Below are 18,747 nucleotides of genomic sequence, written 5' to 3'. Positions count from 1 at the left end.
GAATCCCAGCACTGCGCTTGCATAAAACCCATACATTTGTTTTCTTGAACAGCCAGAAATTTGTCATAACAACGGCATTACAGTAACCCTATTCAAGAATTTTCTGTTCTTTTCTAAGAGGGTGATACAGCCCATCCTCAGCAGGTTCCCAAAACCTCAATAGTTCAATAGAAAGTATCTGCTGACCACCTGAGAGTCTTTTAAAAGCTATTTTAGGCTATACAATCTGTCAAAACCAATAGTACAGCTTGGGCACTCTGAGGACATTTGTCTGTCCCTATATTTGGGAAACCTGTTTTGTATATTCTTGTATAAGCACAGTGTGAAAACAGCCAACCCAACCTGTGCAGGCCACATAGTGCCTTCCTTTATATAGTGCAAATCTACATCAGCAAACAAACTTGACTAGGACTTTGCTCAGAACTGCAAGGCACTGACTTGTCTGGCTCAGTTTGACAGGCCACTGAAGTATGTGCTTGTTTTTAAGATCTAAGTGAAGACGCTTTTGAAGAAAAATGGTGTTTAGATGCTTTGTTTCATGAGAAACTCATGAGAAAACGTACGTGCAATTTGAGCTCCATTATTTATCAGTTATTTCGTGCCAGTTCTTTAAATTGAGATAGACCAGGTAGATTAATCCCTACACTCTTAATTTTCAGTGTGCTCTCGGCAGTTAATTGATATCATGTCAGAATCAGGGACTACCCCTCTCCCACCTATACATCTGCTTCGAAGAATTTCAGTTAGGAGCAGGACACTCACAGTTGTCCGCTGTCCAGGGGGTCTTCTGGGAATGGTGAAAGATTTAAAAAAAAACAAACAAACAACAAACAACAAACCCACACCTTAAAACGGGCTCAATTTTTAAGACACAATTTCTCTAAATGAAATCACACCAGTTCTTGAGCTTGCTTAATTTCCATCAGCTTCTAGTTAGAATTAGCGAAGTCACCCACTTCCAGGTCTCAGCTAACATTTGTTCCCCGCTGGCAGACTAGCCCTAATTTTAAGTCCTGACCCAAGATCAGTCCTTACCCTCACATTCCTCAGCTCTTTTATACCTGAGGCAGTGATGCTATCCCAAGCATAACCCTGCTTCAGCATTCAGCTAGCCCCCATTTTCCTTGACTTTCTTCCCTTAAAGCCTGCATCAGAGGCTTACATTCTTCCTTCTGTTTCTCCTTTTTTATAGCTTGGTATCTGCTCCTCAGTTCTCACACTCAACACAGCCTTAACTGCCATTTTTGGCTGCCTTGGCATGTAAGTCCATGTCTCTATTATAAAAGGAAAGCTGCTGAGTATTAAAGATGCAGTATGAACAGTCAGACATCGCTACGCAGGTGGAAAAGTTTTTACGTGTTCCTACTAACACTATTAACTTTTGTTTCTTAGTCAAGCTATGATAAAACATATAATGTATAAAGATGGATGACTATGGCTGTATCTGTATAGCATATTTGGCTTCAAAAGATAAACTGTGTTGAAATCTAATGACAAAGAATATCTTTAGGAAATAGCCAACAGAAGTACAGATTGCAACAGTTCCTGTAGTGGCATTAGTTTGAGAATGGTGGGCTAATTCTTGCTTTTCAAAATTCATCACTCTGCAAAGTTCTTCATACTTGTACACATGCAGAAGATGAGAAGGCAAAAATCCCAAACCTTGTACTGAAGGCAATGAAGCCAAAAAGTTAGGATCCTGCAGCAAAACCTCTTAACTTGCTTGGTTTTGTTTGCGCAAAGAGAAATCCTGAAACTTTCTCAAAAACTTCATTTCCTGCTCCAAATTGTACAGATTTTCTTAATCCAAAACTTAAAGCTAGAAAGACAACAAAAAGTCACAGCACATGTCTCAGGGTAATCTCAAATTTCCAGACACTACTGTGATTTATAATGGAATGAAAAACAAATAGGCATTTGAGGTCAACCTGTAAGCACTCTCATCTGGGTGGGCCTGGTCCATGTGTGCCTATCTACATTAAGAAATTCAGCATATATAAATATATAAATAAAACATATATACAATACATAGTCACATTCATATAAGCCATAACATGACATATATTTACAAAAAATATTTGCAGCTATATTTTGCACATTCAGGTCCACATCAGGAATTCAGTTATTTAGCTTCTGCCTTGTAGAACTTGATCACCTTCCTAAGTAGGAATCTGGGATGAACTTGTACCTTATATATTCACAATATCCAAAAATAAGAAAGAAGAAAATAATCGTCCAAGGAGTTCTGCCAAGTTTATAAGAAAAGTTGAAACTTGTTGAAGCATTAGCTGCCTCCCCGAAGAGTGAATTACATGTTAGCAAACATTGAGAGACCTTCTCTTCTTCATGTAGAAAGACAGTACTTTGGCTTGGTCCATAAATAAATTTGAAACTCCTAAAATGCAGGCAGAACACAAACTGGGTCCTGACAGATGTCCGTAGTATAAACTCATGCATAACTGCTATTCCATTTGTCTCAGTTTAAACTGGTAGAGTGGTGAAAATGAACAAATGTAGAGATGAAAATGCCTACATTAGGTTACCTTACAGCATAAAAAGGTAGAGAGTAGACTACATCCTGCTGGCATAGTTATAGTTTCCTTTAACGGTAAGTTACGTGGTTAAAAAAACCCCAAGGATCTCACATTTGTACAGGACATATTACACAGGTCTGTGATTTCCAGGAACTGGACATTTAATTTATTTCTCCAAAGATGGAAAAACATTTCTTCGCTGCTTCATAAAGTAGTCTTCTTAGGTATGCAGCCCAGGTTCAGGCATGCTTTTTTAAGCTGGGGGGATTTGCCCTCTTGACATGAAATGCATTTTGCAAGAGCAATTAAAGCTTTGGAGAAGGGGTTATTTTCCTTTCAAAAACACTTGGAAAAAATAAACCCCAAAATGCAGTAGTTTAAAGTGCCTATATGTCTGTCATGGTTTAACCCCAGCTGGTAATTAAGTACCACGCAGCCGCTCGCTCACTCCCCCCTCACCCAGGGGGATGGGGAGTAGAGTTGGAAAGGAATGTAAAGAGGGGTGAGATAAAAACAATCAAACCCAGGAAAACGTGAAGACCCGTGGGGAAGTATTTTGACATGAACTGTTGAACCATGGCCTCAGATAGCACTTTCAGCAATAGGCTGTGAAGTCATCTCTTGCTCCTCGCTATTCTCTGTGGACACGTCCTGGACCTCCTGCTGCTGATAAATATCTTGGACCAGCATGATGTTTGTGTTCCTCCACTCTCTGTACTTCACTGCCGTCAACTTTGGGTCCTCTAGCAACTGGTTAATTGTGGCGAGGTCATGTTCCTTACACTAGGAAAAGAACAAGTGGTTATTTCCTATAGAAACTGTCAAGCTCATTGTCCATAACAAAAACACTCTGGGAACATTAGAGAACCATATCACAAGAAGATGGCAAATAATCCAGCCTCCTGGCAACTTGTTTCCATTTTTAGAAAGCAGATCATCAAAGTTAAGTCCACAGCAGAAATTTGTCCCAGTTGAATGAAAGATTATGATTTCATGTAGTTTGTTATAGGATCCTTAGCAAAACCTCATGAGAGGATTCATGTGAAAATTAGACATTGCTATACTGACTCACAACAAGTTAGTGCTTGCATGAAACTAGCACAATAGCATTTATTTTTGTTACTTACACCAGTTTCAACTTTCTCAAAAATACTTATTCCCTGGTCACATTATAAAAGTTTCCTCTCTGGGAGCTAGCAGAAAATAATTTTGGGTATTATCTGTGCACTGGCATTAGAGTGGCTAAAGTACATGTGGCTGCTAATACATCTACCACTGGCTACTACTACTAAATCTGGTCTCTACTTTTAGGCAAGAGCAGCTCAGACCATATATTGCAGGCACTCTGATTCAATTGAAAGGTATGAACTGTCACTGATGTAGGGACACCAGTACCCTCTACGTCACAGAATCACAGAATGGTTGAAGTTGGAAAGGACCTTTGGAGGTCACCTGGTCCAACCCCCTTCTTCAGGCAGAGCCACCTAAAGAGCAGGCTGCCTAGGACCGTGTCTGGACGGCCTTTGAATATCTCCAAGGATGGTAACTCCACAGCTTCTCTGGGTAACCTGTACAAGTGCTCATGCTAACAAGAAGTGTTTCTTGATGTTCAGAGAGAACCTCCTGTGTTTCAATTTGTGCCCACTGTCTCTGGTCCTGGTGCCACTGGGCACCCACTGGAAAGACCCTGGCTCTGTCTTCTTTACACCTTCCTTTCAGATATTTATATTCATTGCTGTCATCACATTTTCTGACACAACTTGCTTTTCAAGCCCTTATTGCTTATCCATGCAGCGGACCACAGGAAAAAGAAGCCTTTGTTAGCAGCCACAATTTCCTAATGGAGGCACACAAACTTTCCTTGATTTTGCCTGGCTCTCCACACTCCTGTGCCACCCTGTCCTCACCCCCACCCCTTCTCTGTGTGAAATCAGTGGAATAATTCTAACCATTTTCTTCTGCTGCCACCAATTTGGTCACACCTGAGGGCACTCCATGGTAGTGGCTGCCTTGAAAATGCTCCCACACATTCACGACACTTCCTAATAGTAGCAATTGGCTGCTTAAACATCCATATCCCACTACTACTCTAAAAAACTATCTGCTGTAATACCTTTGATACCTGCACCATTTTTAAATACAAAAACTTGTTCAACTGTTGGTTAACAGAGGTCCTACTCTCAAGACCTAGTGCTGACCCTTGTAAGAAGACTTCTGGCATTGATGCAGAGATATGTGCAGTTAGCCTAAGAGAAGAAGAGGAGACAGGGAGACAGAAAGGAGAAAAGAACATTTCCAGTGGACAAACTTGGTGGCAAAAAGCCATGCAATGGAATTTTTCCTGTAGCACTAAATCTATTTCCCACATTCATTAAGACTGTGATGCATTTGCACACAGCTTCCTCCTCTTCCAAACTATCTAAAGCATGTTTTGTTAACGATATGTTGTAGCAGCAGCATTAAACTGTTGTTAAAGATGTGGAGTCAAAAGTTCAAAATTAAAATTGCACTGAATCTTGCATAAATCGCTTCTCAAACTAATAGGTTTTTAATTAAAGCACAGTAAATATGGATCAGATGCAAAACTTTCCTGATTTTTAAACTTCCAATACATTATTTCTAATTATTTCATGTCTCATGTTATATATTAAGAAAATTGACTTTAAAAGCACATAATCCTACTGATGCAAAGAATATGGCACTTTCCCACTGCTGCAGGCATTTGCCTTTTAGATAGGCTAACTTAAACACTCCATGCATAGAACTCTGTTTGTGTCTGTGAGAAAACGTCTGTGCTATGTTTGTCTTGTCAATACTCCAATTTCTTAGTTTGAAGAAAGAAAAAAATATCAACACATTTTATACATTATGAACACTCCAAAAGTGATTTTTCCATATTAAATACAAGTGTTAGACAAGCCTAAGGTTATAAGCACTACTAATCACAACTTATACAATACTCCCATGCTAAATCAATGTAAAGCTGTCCTCTCTGCTCATGTCTGGCAGTCAGACTTCCATTCAGCTCCATACTAATTGAAATTGATTGTCCCACAAGGTACAACTCCATTTCATACTAACTGGTTCTTAGATTTATTAATGAGGTTCCTACCAGGGAAAAAACTTTGCAGTATGTTTCTATATTTAGTTTCCCATAGCATAAAATAGGCATACTTTTAAAGCTAACTTTCTCTTTTGTGATATGCTCACTGTATTGCTGATGCAGATGGATACTGCTATAGTCAGTACCGTGTCACTGAAGACTGATCCTGAGAGACTTCACCAGGTCTTGTATGGAGCCAGGGAGAATGCCTATATTCCCACTTGTCTTCTCAACTGTATCATCAGGAATAATAACATTTAACAATTTGGCTGAGGTGCCAGAGCTCAAGCCTCCCATTGCAACTAATAATCTAATGATAATAATAATAATAATAATAAACTAATAAAAATTAAAAACAATTGTGCTGATAGGAGAAGTTTTTACACACATTTCTCCAGCTTACAATGCGTGATGCCAAACACACACACTTGAAACAAGATACTCAATTCCTGCTTCTAATGCATACAACAAGAAAAAAGGGAAGCCCCAGGTTTGCACTTATTCTTTCTTCTCCTTACGATTTAAATACTATGGTTAAGCTTTCAGTCTCCCTCAGTACCATTCGGAAGCAGGCTTTGAAATCCCATGACGCTTGACGCTGGCGAGTAAACAGCCTCATAAATCCCCATATTCCAGACAGATTTACTGGCCCTTTCATGGAACATCCCCTGAACCCCTCCACCCCTCCAGTTCACGATACATTTTCAACATAAAAGCAGGATGCATTTGTTATTAAAAATATTTTAGTTACAGGAGGTCTTTACAATAGCTTTGGCACTTCCTGTACATTCTCCAATAATCACATAAGGAAAACTTTTTTTGGCTCAGGGTCATTGTCATGTCCTTTATCATCAACACACTTTGTCTGCTCTTCCTTTTTTTAAGGCTCTCCTGTTTAGTGTATTCAGCCGAGATTGTAAGTTTTCCAGCTAACTAAGAGAAGCTTTCTTTATTAAATTTTCCAAATGGGCTGGAACTTCTGCAAGAAAAGTCCCTTCTGAACTATTGCCTCTGCTTCCAGTTCAAACTGAACAACAAAACACAGCTCAGTATTCAGAATGAAGTAGAAAACAATTCAAATCTTAACCAAATTCTCTGGGGCTTTAAGGAAATACGTAATTATAGAGTTTGGCTGAAGTCTAAGCTTGCTGCTTTTTTCAGCCAAAATGTTTCTTTCTCTCAGGCTTTTCTTTGGCCAGCTCTGCGATCTCACCTTTAATGTGCTGTTCAGCATTCGAATTTTGTGGAGTTTCTCATTAACGGAGGGGTTTTTGCTGCGTTTTATAAATGACTTCCTGAGCTCCTTCTTTGTTGACAGCCGACGATCACCAATGGGAGACAGACTTGCTTGTTCTAATGACTTGTAAAGTCGCTCCATCTCATCATCATCACATTTTTCCTGATCTGCAAAGAATAAATTGGGTATGAGAATGTGAATGTGGCAGCAGATAGCAGAAATGTTAGGTTCAGCCATCAGGAAGGCTCTTAGCCATCAGGAAGGCTCTTAGCCAACTGTAATATAATGGTATTAGAGTTAAAACCAAGGGCAATTTTTAGTGTAATTTATAGGGTAATAATGCATATGAGAAAGACATATTACCAGACTCAAATGCTTTTAAGAACCAGGTCGTGATCCAGATACAAGCACGTATTTCCACTGATACAATGCTGCCTTAATGCTCTGAATATATCACAGACTTCTTTGAACAACTGTCAGTAATACCACATTTGAACAAAAAGAACTTTGATAGCATCTACACCCATTTACCTTTCCCTGCATGCTGCACACATTTCTACCTGGCAACTCACAGGTCACATTGTGTTTGGTGTTCTTATTCATCACCAGGTTTTGATAATCATTAAAACCAGATTTTAAAAAAATTGAGTGGTGAAATGAAACATAGGAACTTTTCAGGGCCCCCAAGAGAAGGTCCTTAGACAACATATTAAAGCAGGAACCCTTGAGGCACCTGACACCTAAACCCTGAGTTTCACAGATTGCAGCACAGAATTTGCTTTTGGTGCCTTACAACAAAGACTTCTTATCTCCACCTTAATTATTGTGATGGCTTTCAAGCTGTGGTACCATCTTCCATGAGGGAGAGGACATGAAAAGAAAAGCTAGTAAACAGCTGAGAATGAAATAACATAAGATAAGACAAAAATTGAAGCAAAGACATTATCCAGAATAACACAACTTAAAAATGAACAGTCAGAAACTAAAAATGTACCAGATCTATATAGGGGGGGGTTGGCAGAAAGCCATTCTCAGCAACAGACTGTGCAACCTGCTTCTAGTCTCTCAGTCCACACTGCAAGCTTTTCTACTTCAGTGTTAGCTAAAGGAAAATCTTAACACTATTGGTGTTTTCAGGGTGCTAATGAAGCCATCAAAATCCAACGGGATAACATCTGTTTTTATTTCACTGGGGATGGTGGTGGTGGTTCTTCTCAGCTGCAGTCCGTGTGCTGGTCAAACTGGCTGGGCTCTTTTTTCTCTTAACGAAAAGTTAAACATTGAGTTCTCTACATCACCTTCAGCCAGCAAACATTTTCTGAACAAAAGGAGAAGTCCTTTTTCTCACTCATGCTCTAGCAAAAAGACTTCTCCAACATGTCAGCACACTTACAAGGCTGCTCTTTATCTTCACCATGTTTTAAAAAGTACAGCATCCTCCTACACCCCTGTTCTTTCTAAATATTTAGGTTACTAGAAAGGTTTATGATATGCTACAAATATTTGCCTTCACTGTGTTGCTGGCCTTTTTTCACTACTTTGAGATTATAAAAAGTCTGCTGTAACTGACAAGAACTAAATATAACTTCTAACATTGGTACAGTGCTGGGAGGAAAAGGAGAACTGTTGTATATTTAACAAGCTGAGGGAAATAGAAAAAAATGCAAGTGTAAGGCATAATACACGGCAGTAGTATTTCCTGAAAACTGTTGGCTCATGCCATGAGGCTCATAACTATAACTAGCTTCCTGCCAGCTTTCTTGGGATGAAGCAGCTGTTTGTTTCATTAGCCAGCTCCTGCACAGGAGTGGCTCAGCTTTACCATAGGCATCACCCATCAGGACTGTACACAGTATCACTTTGAGAAAGAAATTGAGCTTTATCAGACATCCAAGAAAAAGTATATAAGAAGAAAAAAAAAATGCATTGATCCTGTTCAACAACTTTAAAAAACAGTCAAGCCCTTGGGGACATAAGGTCCCTCCTGATATTTTTTAAGGCTAACTTGTGAGGCTCCTCAGTGTCTTAAAAGGGTTACAGAGCAGAAAGCACAAGAAAACACCCTCACTGAACTCTTCTCTTCCATGCTAAATACTCTGATATCTACCATGCACTTGTGGGTGAAGGTGAGGAGGACAGTAATACTCAGAAAAAGATGGAGCCAAAATCAGAAATGCCCAGCAAGTTGCTACCAGAAAATGCACTTGATGAGCAATGCATACTCAGCTCCTGCATCCTTTCAAGATTGCGACCGTAAACTACTCTCCTATTTCTTATTGTTCCATGATTACCACCCCCAAAGGACTGATCAGGGTCAGGTAATTCCAGAGGGAATGTGCTAGATTCTTCAGATTGGGTGGATAAAGGGAGTGACAGGGAAGGAGCTAAATAGGATTTCAGGAAACAGTTGGAAAACAAGGGTGAGTGAAACGTGCCAGCTGTATAGAGCCAGGTATGAGCTATAGAGTACCATTTTTTGTCTCCATCTTTGTTTACATTGATGAGCAGGGAACCCCTCCCACAAGTTAAAAAATTACAAAACAGTATCTTAACATTGTGCTTTTGTATAGAAGTAGATAATGTTGCCATCGATGAAGAGCATGGCTGCCAAGAAACCTCTGTAAATTGAGGCCAGACAACTGGTACCTGCCTGGACTTTTACCTTCACTGTCCCGAGTTCCCCTGCACCAAGCTCAGAAAGCAAAAGCCCATGTTTTGCAGGCTTGAAGCTACCACTGAACACACTAGGTTGATGCTGTAAATCTGAAAGGGGGAGAAGTAATGGAGGAAGGGAAGAGACATTATGTCTAGCAGTCAATTAACAAGCCAAATAAAATAATCTGTGATAAGGAAATATTTCTCCTCACTCACACAATGGTGCATTATGGTATTTCACAAGCCTCTTAATGCCACAAAAGTAAAAGAAGAAAGCACTACCTGTAGTTTGCTTGCTTGTTTTCTCCACAAAACACCCGAGAGAAAATTAAATAGCAGAGATAAAGCAAGTGACTCAAGGCTTAAGCACAGACCAGACTTTTTTCTCCAGCTTCAAACATTCACAGCACATTTTCCCAGCACTTGGTATCACTTAACTCCCTTGCACCTGGAGTCAGATCACTGTCCTGCAGATGAGCAAGTCTCTAAAAGAAGCACAGGCATTCACCAGCTCTGTATTTTTAGGCTTCAGTGATCTGGATTCCTCCTATGAAACCTGAACTGTCTAGACTATACTATCTGATTGTTATAAAATATTTGCTTTCCATCACAAAGTAAAACAGTATGCAAAAAGCACACAGAACACAAGATCGGGGCCGGGTGTTAAAATGAACAGATTGTCTGTGCCAGCCTCCCAGAGATAAATGTACCATGCCTACTCTAAGTTTTGTTAACCTCTGAGGCTTTATAACGATGGATGTATTTTGCTGGCAAAGATTTGTAATAGCATGCGTCACTAGCACTGCTCTGGAGTGAGTCTTTCTAGACAGGTCACACAGCTAACAGCAAGCACTCATTCAAAATCACTTAAAAATAAAACATTGCAAGTTAACACTTTCACCAGTCCTCTTCAAGCTAAGCACCTTCAGTCTTGGGCATGCATGTTAGGAAACTGAAATGCTACTACAGCACTTCTTTATCTCATGTTATTTTAAAGATAAAATACATTCATTTTTTCTCTCAGGACCTACTGAAGGATTAGTGGTAAGGAACAAATGGCAACAGCAGAAGGATACTACATATCATGTGCATTTATGAGTATGCACACAGAGAAACGCATGCATCGTGCACTTTTGCCTTCCCTCGGTGGTATTAACTATAAGCAATTCTGTTCAGTGATGCCACAGAAGGATCAGTCTTCTGAGGATCCTTCACCATGCCCTTCACTCACAAGCCTTGCAGCCTGCTGAAGTTTCATAGCACTTCTGGAAAAATTCTTTAGTGTTGTACAGCTCTTAATTAGGCAAAGTCTAATTGGACAAAGTCTAACTTTGTCAGACTCCACAGTGGGGAAAGTGGAAAAGAACCAGTGCTGACCTGAGGGAAAGAGAAGCTCTGCCCTGAGATATTTTAACATTCAAGAGAAAGAGACCTTCTAGGTTGGAGTGAGGAAAAAAAGTTAATATTTCAGGCAAGCCAGAACTTCTGACAAATTCTGTTTCAGGAGAAGTAAAACACAATTTTGTGGCTTGATGCAACTTAGCTGGAATTTTCCTTTAACTAATGGAAGATATTACAGACAAGAGCAAGCCACCAGAGGTTCAACACGCCAGCTTTTCACCTCCTCGATTTTCAGCTTCCACCTTCCTGTCGGCCAACTTACCACAGGTGGGAGACATTAAGGTATTGAGACTACCCACCTTTCAGCAGCAATACAGGACCCTGCCTGAAATCTCAACTTCCATGCTTTTTAAGCCTAAAAAAGTGAAATTATCCAGAACTTTTCAAAAAGCAGCTGTGGGAAACCAAGCTGATTGTTTCCCAGCAGTAAAGATAGAGAAACTGGCAATGTTCAGCAGAAAGTGCATTTTGCATTAAAAACTACCTCCAACAGAACATATCTTACTAAATCTAAACTGAAATATGAATACTTGTTCTCCCATTCTCTAACTGAGATTCCACAGCTTTCCAACTGTGTATTAATCCCAGGCAAAAAAAATAAAATAAAATATCTGCTTCTTCCTCCTGTCTTTGCTGCTCTTAGGAGCTTCTTGTAGCTGTGCCAGCACCTCCATTTCTAATTCTTCCAGAACTTTTGATGCCAATGGGACAACATATACACCTAGGCTGGTGGGAGCAGAGGGAAAAAACCATAAACTGCTTTTGCCCTTGCCTACCCACCTACCCACACCCCCATCCCTTCCTTCTCCATAGTGGTAATGGACTTTTCAATGGGAATATGATGATACTTTGGGGAAATCACCTTTTCCACATAGCTACAGAACAGAAAAGACAGGAAATATTCAAATTACATGGGCATAGCTTAGGCAAACTCCTCACTGGCAAATGCGGAACTAAAGGTAGAAGAAAGTGGGAGAAAATAACAGGAAAAGCATGTTACCATGAACAGTTAGATGATCATGACTATAACAGTATAGAGGACTCAGCAGTGAGGGATAGCATTTTAACAAACTGTGACTGAACTGGAAACAACACAAATAAGTATCCCTTTTTCAGAGAGTTCAGAAAACCATAACATTATAGTTTTCACTGTGATTTCTAAAGCCTTTTTGATGAGAAACAAAATAATCATTCAAACACAGTTATTTCTCTACATAGTTGTTCCTACCATAGGCACACTGCTTGGCTAGTCTCAGCCATGATCTGGACATTTTGTGTAACATTTGCAGAAGGAATAAAGGGGCCAGAGCACACCAGAGGATCTGTTCTGGCTATTACTGGCACAGGCAGACTACAAAGAAGAAGAGGATGTCAGTTCTGAGAAAAGAAGGAATTCAATTCATCCAGTTCCTATTTAACCAACTCCTTCCCACAAATCCAATCCAGGTAAAATTCAAGTTATATTTGAAAAGCTTTCCAGGTTTTTCAAAATACTGGCACACACCAGATCTTCTACTAGCTACTGTGAGCTAAGGTAAAATAAATAACCCAGAAGTGGTACCATAAGAATTCCTTGCCAAGGTACATTAACTTCACGTGATCATAAAACCTTCAGAAAATGCAAGGAAGAAGGATGTTGTTGCTACAGTAGAAGATCCCTAAATAAATATAAACACACACTCCTGCTCTCTTACAGTAACTTCTCAGTTTTTGCAGCTTCCTTTTCTTATCATAGTTTTTGATGATGATGGAGGTGGGTCATAGTCAGATTTTTTTTTGTTCCAGTGGTTGCCAGAAGAAATATAAAGGATGGAGTTCGGCTGCAGAGTGTGTCTAGCCATTCTGGACAGGGCAAGGCCAGCTTCTGGATACAGAGCACGTAGTCAGATAGCTGTTTGTATTCTCAACCATTTCTTGTTTACCTTTCGGTTTCTTTGTGTCACAGGCAGCTTTGTATCCTTTGTCACTATGCATGAAGCAAGCTGCAACATGAAAGTATTAAATATTCCCACAAAGCTGATCATCTTCCAAAAGAGAAAACTGTTAAACTCATCTTTTTTGTACCTTTGTATTGCTTTCTGGTATGTAACCTCTCCCCAGTAATCAACACTGAGAATGGTCATAACACTAAGAGTGTTCCAGTTTCACTAAGAGTGGCTGGAAAGATCATTAAAAACATTGTATGGTACAGCTCCTTGCACCAAACACAGTTGCTTAGCAGATTTCATTAAATAATTTTCATTGAAAAAGTTACCCATGATCATTTAGTTGAAGCTGTAGTTTCTCCTACAGAGATTCATCCATTTATCTTTGAGAAACTTCTTCCATTGTTTAACTCATCACTGAGGTTTCTTCACTATTTTTGTATTTTCATGATAAGTTCTTCCCACAAAGCCACAACTACTCTTTCTTCCTTCTAGGTACCAACTTTTCTCACATTGGCCTCCATTTCTTTTGCTATTTTCCACTTTGGCCACCAAAAGTGTTCTTCAACAAAAGTGCTCTTGAAAACTCACACTTCAGCTCTAGGCTGCTATCAGCTACAACCAAAAATTCCTCATTGGCTTTCACTAAACAGAGTGTGGCTGCAAAACAGAGTGTGTGACAGGTTTTTTCTGTACTCACAAGGAGAAGGAGAGAGCATGGACACACTTGAACACTCTGTGGGAAGTAGGTTCAAGGACCACATACCTGTTCTGATAACAGCAAGGCTGGCTTTATGCACAGGGGACATGCACTTCCAGGACAGATGCCCATGCAAGGCAGACCTGTCTCCTCCTGGATACAGTCTCAGTGCTCTAAAACATGATGAGCTGTTGAAAATACGCTATTCAGAAGCATTGTATAGCAAATAATATGAACTGCACTGAGATATGCATTCTTGTTTCACATCAGATAACAAGGGTGTTCTTACTAGTTATTGTAAATCATGAGGCTTTGCAGCTAGCTTTTATCCCACAGTTTGCATTCATCTCACAGTATTTGTGCACATCCTTATCAACTAGCTGGAGGGGAAAATTCTTGGGGGATAAGCCACAGAAACAGAATTGTATCCTTTTTGATAACTTTCATTTGGAACTGAATTGCTATTTTATGTTAATCCTTTTTCCTACCTCATTCTCAAATTGAAGTAGCTTAACTAATCTCCTTGCAAATTTACTTTTTCAGTGGCCATTGCAGGGGAGGGCCCCACATGCCAACACTTTCCATCCCCTCCCCATACTGAAAAAGAAAAGAAAAATGTGTGTGGTGTACATCTTACTTGTTCAACAGTGGGTTACAATGCAGACAGTAACTAGTGAGGTTATACAGTTTCCATAGTGACTGTCTCATTGAAATGATCTATTTCTGGAATTCCATCAGAGATCACGGGTGTGCTTAGGATGGAAGTATTCTTCGATCAGGGTTGGCCATCAGCTAAACAGTGAGCAACAGAAGAATTCATTTCCCCGGGAATATTTTTGGGAAAATTAAACCACTTTACAAATGTCAGGAATATACTAAAATGTGCCTTGATTTACAATTTAATCCTATTTTTATTGGTTAGTATTATTGAGCCTGTCAAACTGTGCTTTAAATAATTATAAATGTGTCATGCTAATTCTACAACCATAGAAAGTACTTGTCACCCTTGCAGTTATGATGGAAAGCATTAACCTATGAATTACTGCAGGACTGCTGACAATACCAGCGTAAGATATTCTAAGCAAAAGTTCAGATTTCTGAAGAGCAACCACTGAATCTTGCTCAACAGGATCTACAAGCCATCATGTCATAAATGACCTACACTGCAACAATCCACCTGAATGTACCTAATATTGTTTCCCAAAGGCATTACATAGTCAAAATTAACCCAAAAGGTGAAATTACAGAAGACTATGCATTTACTACATCTTTGTGACATTTTCTATAGGGATCCTGTTTTTGCCAGCCTCAGCCTTTTCACTACTTACAAAGACAGAGCTTATGGGAATTAGATTCCACAGTAACTCTCCCAAAACATCCACTCTTTTCTGCCACATGGTACATACATTTGCTCTCAGTTTCCATACTGATCTTCATTGCTACAGAAGTCTCTAGTGGAGCAGCCTAGAATATGGATAATGAAGCTGAGCACAAAACACTCTGAGTTAATTTTCACTTTTGCTAAAATCTGTACTTCACTCAGTTTCTGGGTTTTTTTGGGGGGGGGAGTTTTGGTTGGTTGGTTGGTTGGTTGTTTTTTTTTTTAATCAATGCCAAGCTCACCCACAGAGAAATACTCCTAAGTTCCCAGCAAGTCCAGCACGGTTTCTTTCCACCTTCGCCTTACCTTCAGCCTAAGCTTTTAGATGCAGCTTTGTTTTGTATTGTAACAAGACAACACTGCTCTTCCAAAAAAACCAAAGTACTTGCTTCAAATCTTTACAAGGATTTGGAATCATGGGTAGACCTGATCCACAAAAACATTGTTGCTTCCTCATGTATTACCTCTCCACACAGCATGCTGAGCATCTTCTCATTTCAGTATGTTGTATGCCAGGAATGCCTCATGCTTCAGTTGCTTTTAATGCAGGAAGAAGCAGATTTGCTCAAAAGGCAATACACATTGCCTGGCTATGGCAGGAGAGCTATTAACAGTAACAATGAGCAAATTCTGGAACTACGCCACCCTTTTAATTTAGCAGCACATTTCATTAGGAAAATACCTATGTAGATATCCATTTGGTTAAGCAAAATCAGTGCTAATGGACTTTCTTATTCAGGATCACAGTTGTTTCCTTTTGATTACAATGAAGCTTAATGAAACAAATAGGGAATACATACTGGAAGTAAATGCAACTGCTTTTATTTTTAAAATTAGGTTGACCTAACCCCGTGCTCAGCACTTCCTACATATGCCATTTTCCTTAGAGTGTCAATTCTGTGACATACTTTCTTAAAATTTTTATTCAATCCAAACTAATAAAAGACAGCTGTATTGAAATAAAGCAAGCTAATAAAAATGTGTCTATGTTAGAATTTTATACAGAGGCTATGATTTTAACACATAAGAAAAATTTGAGAAGATCTGTAAAGGTACTTACCAATTAGATACTAGGTTACATATTTAACACGCAATAAACAAAATATTAGTTATAAATGATGTGCCACTGGAAGACTCTTCAGTGAAGAATGTAAAGGAAGGAAGAGAGGAAAGGAAGCTGAGGAAAAACCCTGAACTCCCATATCGTATGGATTTGCAGACAAAACTCTCCTCTCTCATTAGCTCACCTTTGGCTAGTGATCTCTGTCCTGTTGCGTCTGGCACAGCTAGACAATTTGTATCTGGACCTAAAAAAGAGTTTTGGGATCCACCACTGGGTTTGGAAAGCTGGACCTCCTGGCTGTCTGCTGCATCTCCACAGTCTACTTCTGGTGGCTCATCAGAGTGAATCTGTACGCAGAAAGTTAAAGGCTGATCACCCTCTTCCATGGCAGAGCTGTTAACTAGGTCAAGCCAGGACTGCCTCTCGGAATAAACCACTTTGGATGTCAAGGAAGATGATGACTCTTGGGAGTTGAAAGTACTTTCAGGAGAGGAGAGAGAACAAGATGCTTCACTTGACAGAGTTGAGGTGAAAGAAGACTTCTGTGGATCCTGCTTTCCAGAAACAAGGGGAGAGGGGGAGAAAAATTATTTGCAAGTTATTCTTGTTCCTAGGTTCTATATGTAGATATGCAGCTGAAATGCTGACAAAAAAAATTATGTAATCTGATTAAGTAACCATTCAAACAAGCCTGAGATATGGCAGCCAATATCAATCTCCTACAAAGCAGTAACTTCAGAAACTAAGCCACAAGGAAGCCAGAGATAAAACAAATAAAAAACTGACAATGCCTAAAAAAAACACTAAGGAGAAATATTGCATTGAATGTAGCCTTCCATGCTAGGCCTTACACTCACATTGACTTTTTCTTCTTCATTTTATAGGTCTAATCAAGAATGCAGAAAAAAAACTCCTAATTAGCACTGAACATGAAGTTGTTTTGAAGATTCAATAAATCTGCCAATGCCATAGCCACGGACAGACAGAAATGGGCCCAACGCACTGAAGTACTTTGGCCTTCTCACCACACAAAGCCATTTTACCTGATCCATTCAAGGGACTAATCAATCACCACGGCAAAAAGGTTGATGAGTAATAAGATAGCAAATTAATGGTGGAAATTAAAAACAGACAGTCATGGGGCGGAGGGCGGGAAAAGGGGAATGGTACAACATTTGTGCTGCTAGTTCACCTGCTAAGATTCATCCTTCAGTACATTAATTTGGAAAGGGACCCAAACTTTACTAGAAACATGTCAGAAATCATTAAGACATCCTAAGGCCCTCCATACTGAACTTGTCACCCTGCTTTAACAAGAGCACATACAATCAGAAAGGTCTCAGAGACATCTAATAGTCATCGTTAGGAGCTAGGAGTTGAATGAGAGAGGGCTTGATAAATGCACAATTAAATGCAAAGAAAGGTTGAGAGAAAACAAAGTTTTGAGAAGTATTTAGCTTCCCAGACAAGTCATAGATGCCCATCTGCCTACAGTAGGCATCTATATTGATTGAGTTGTATTATTAGTTTGGTCACCAAAAGCAACTCACTCATGAAGAACTAGCTCTAGTCTGCTTTTTAACCACCAATACCTACACAAACACACAAATATGCATCCAAATATGCAGAAGAGGATTAATTGACAGCAATAAAGTAATGGAAGACAAGGGGAGACAAAGCCTTCAAGTTAAGCTCTTAGCAGAAACTACCAGAAATTGTGATGAGATCATCATGATATTAAAGCCAAATTTCTTGTATCTGCTATGGCAGAAATTTACTCCTTTGCAAATCATCTGCTACTGGCCGATGCCAGAATCAGCATACCAGGCTTAATGGACCACAATTCTGGCTAGTTTATGTTCTTAATACGTATGTAGAATAGATTTGTGTAAGGATTAAACCAGATGATAACTAAACTGAAAGTACTGAAAATTACTGAAGTGTGAGGGAAACCCAGACAAGCTGCAAGCACAATAAAGGGACTAGCTTGGAACACTTACTTACAACCTGGTAAACTAGAAATAAAATCTATTCATATAAACCAAACCAAGAGTGACAATTTTTTTGTTTATGATATTTAAACTTCTGCAATTCAGTGTTGCTGTATTGTATACTACTTCCTTTTCACAGGGAAAAAAAAAAAAAGAGAGTAAATTTAGCTTCTGTGCTTCTAATGTAGCTGTATCATGCAGCTACTAATCAATTCAGAAGATGAGGAGGACCAATATAAAATTGTGGGTCACCATTTGTAGCACTTTCTTCACTTATCTAAATTTTCAAAGCAGTTCCTCCAAGACTGTCCCAAAGGAGACCAGACTTAATTTATATTCCTATTACAAGACGTACAACATTGTGTTTCAGGTGCATTTTTGTTTTTAAAATGGAAACTTTCACAAATGCATCCTAAAGCAAAGGACAAGGAGATGTTGTCATAAACTACAAGTAGGAGTAATAAAAATGTCCTTGGGAACAAAGGGACCTTAAGCATTTCATCTAAGAGCTCCTATTGCAATGACAAATTGTTGAAGCATTTGTATAGCCAAGCAGAACAACCAAACAGTAAAAGCTCTTGCTCACTTGGTGTGGATCGTCTCATTTCAAGTGTTCAAAGACAGGAAAGGAAGATGTTAGATCTCACCTCTATTTTTCTGGCATTTTTCCATGCAAAAGAAAGTGCTAATGAAATGAAAACTGTGCCTTACTGAGTGGAATATATTTTTGTTTTCATTTTCATTGTGTATTAAATAA

The 18,747-nt window shown here is 39.3% G+C and overlaps 1 protein-coding gene across 2 annotated transcripts in view; it reads right to left on the bottom strand.

The window, feature by feature from the left end:
• Window positions 1-2,384: 2,384 nt before the first annotated feature.
• Window positions 2,385-18,747, bottom strand: part of IPCEF1 (interaction protein for cytohesin exchange factors 1) — a 59,469-nt gene continuing 43,106 nt past the window's right edge. For both annotated transcript variants that reach the window (XM_037391143.1, XM_037391144.1), the window contains 3 exons: window positions 16,184-16,550; window positions 6,851-7,041; window positions 2,385-3,317 (listed from right to left, as the gene is read on the bottom strand). In XM_037391143.1, the coding sequence (XP_037247040.1) occupies window positions 3,117-3,317; window positions 6,851-7,041; window positions 16,184-16,550 (759 nt within the window). In that variant the 3' untranslated portion in view covers window positions 2,385-3,116. The remainder of the gene's footprint in view (window positions 3,318-6,850; window positions 7,042-16,183; window positions 16,551-18,747) is intronic.

The sequence above is a fragment of the Falco rusticolus genome, chromosome 6 (genome assembly GCF_015220075.1).
Source record: "Falco rusticolus isolate bFalRus1 chromosome 6, bFalRus1.pri, whole genome shotgun sequence".
NCBI lineage: Eukaryota > Metazoa > Chordata > Aves > Falconiformes > Falconidae > Falco > Falco rusticolus.
The sequence above is the reverse complement of the archived record's forward strand: the minus strand, read 5'-3'. Positions and strand labels throughout refer to the sequence as shown.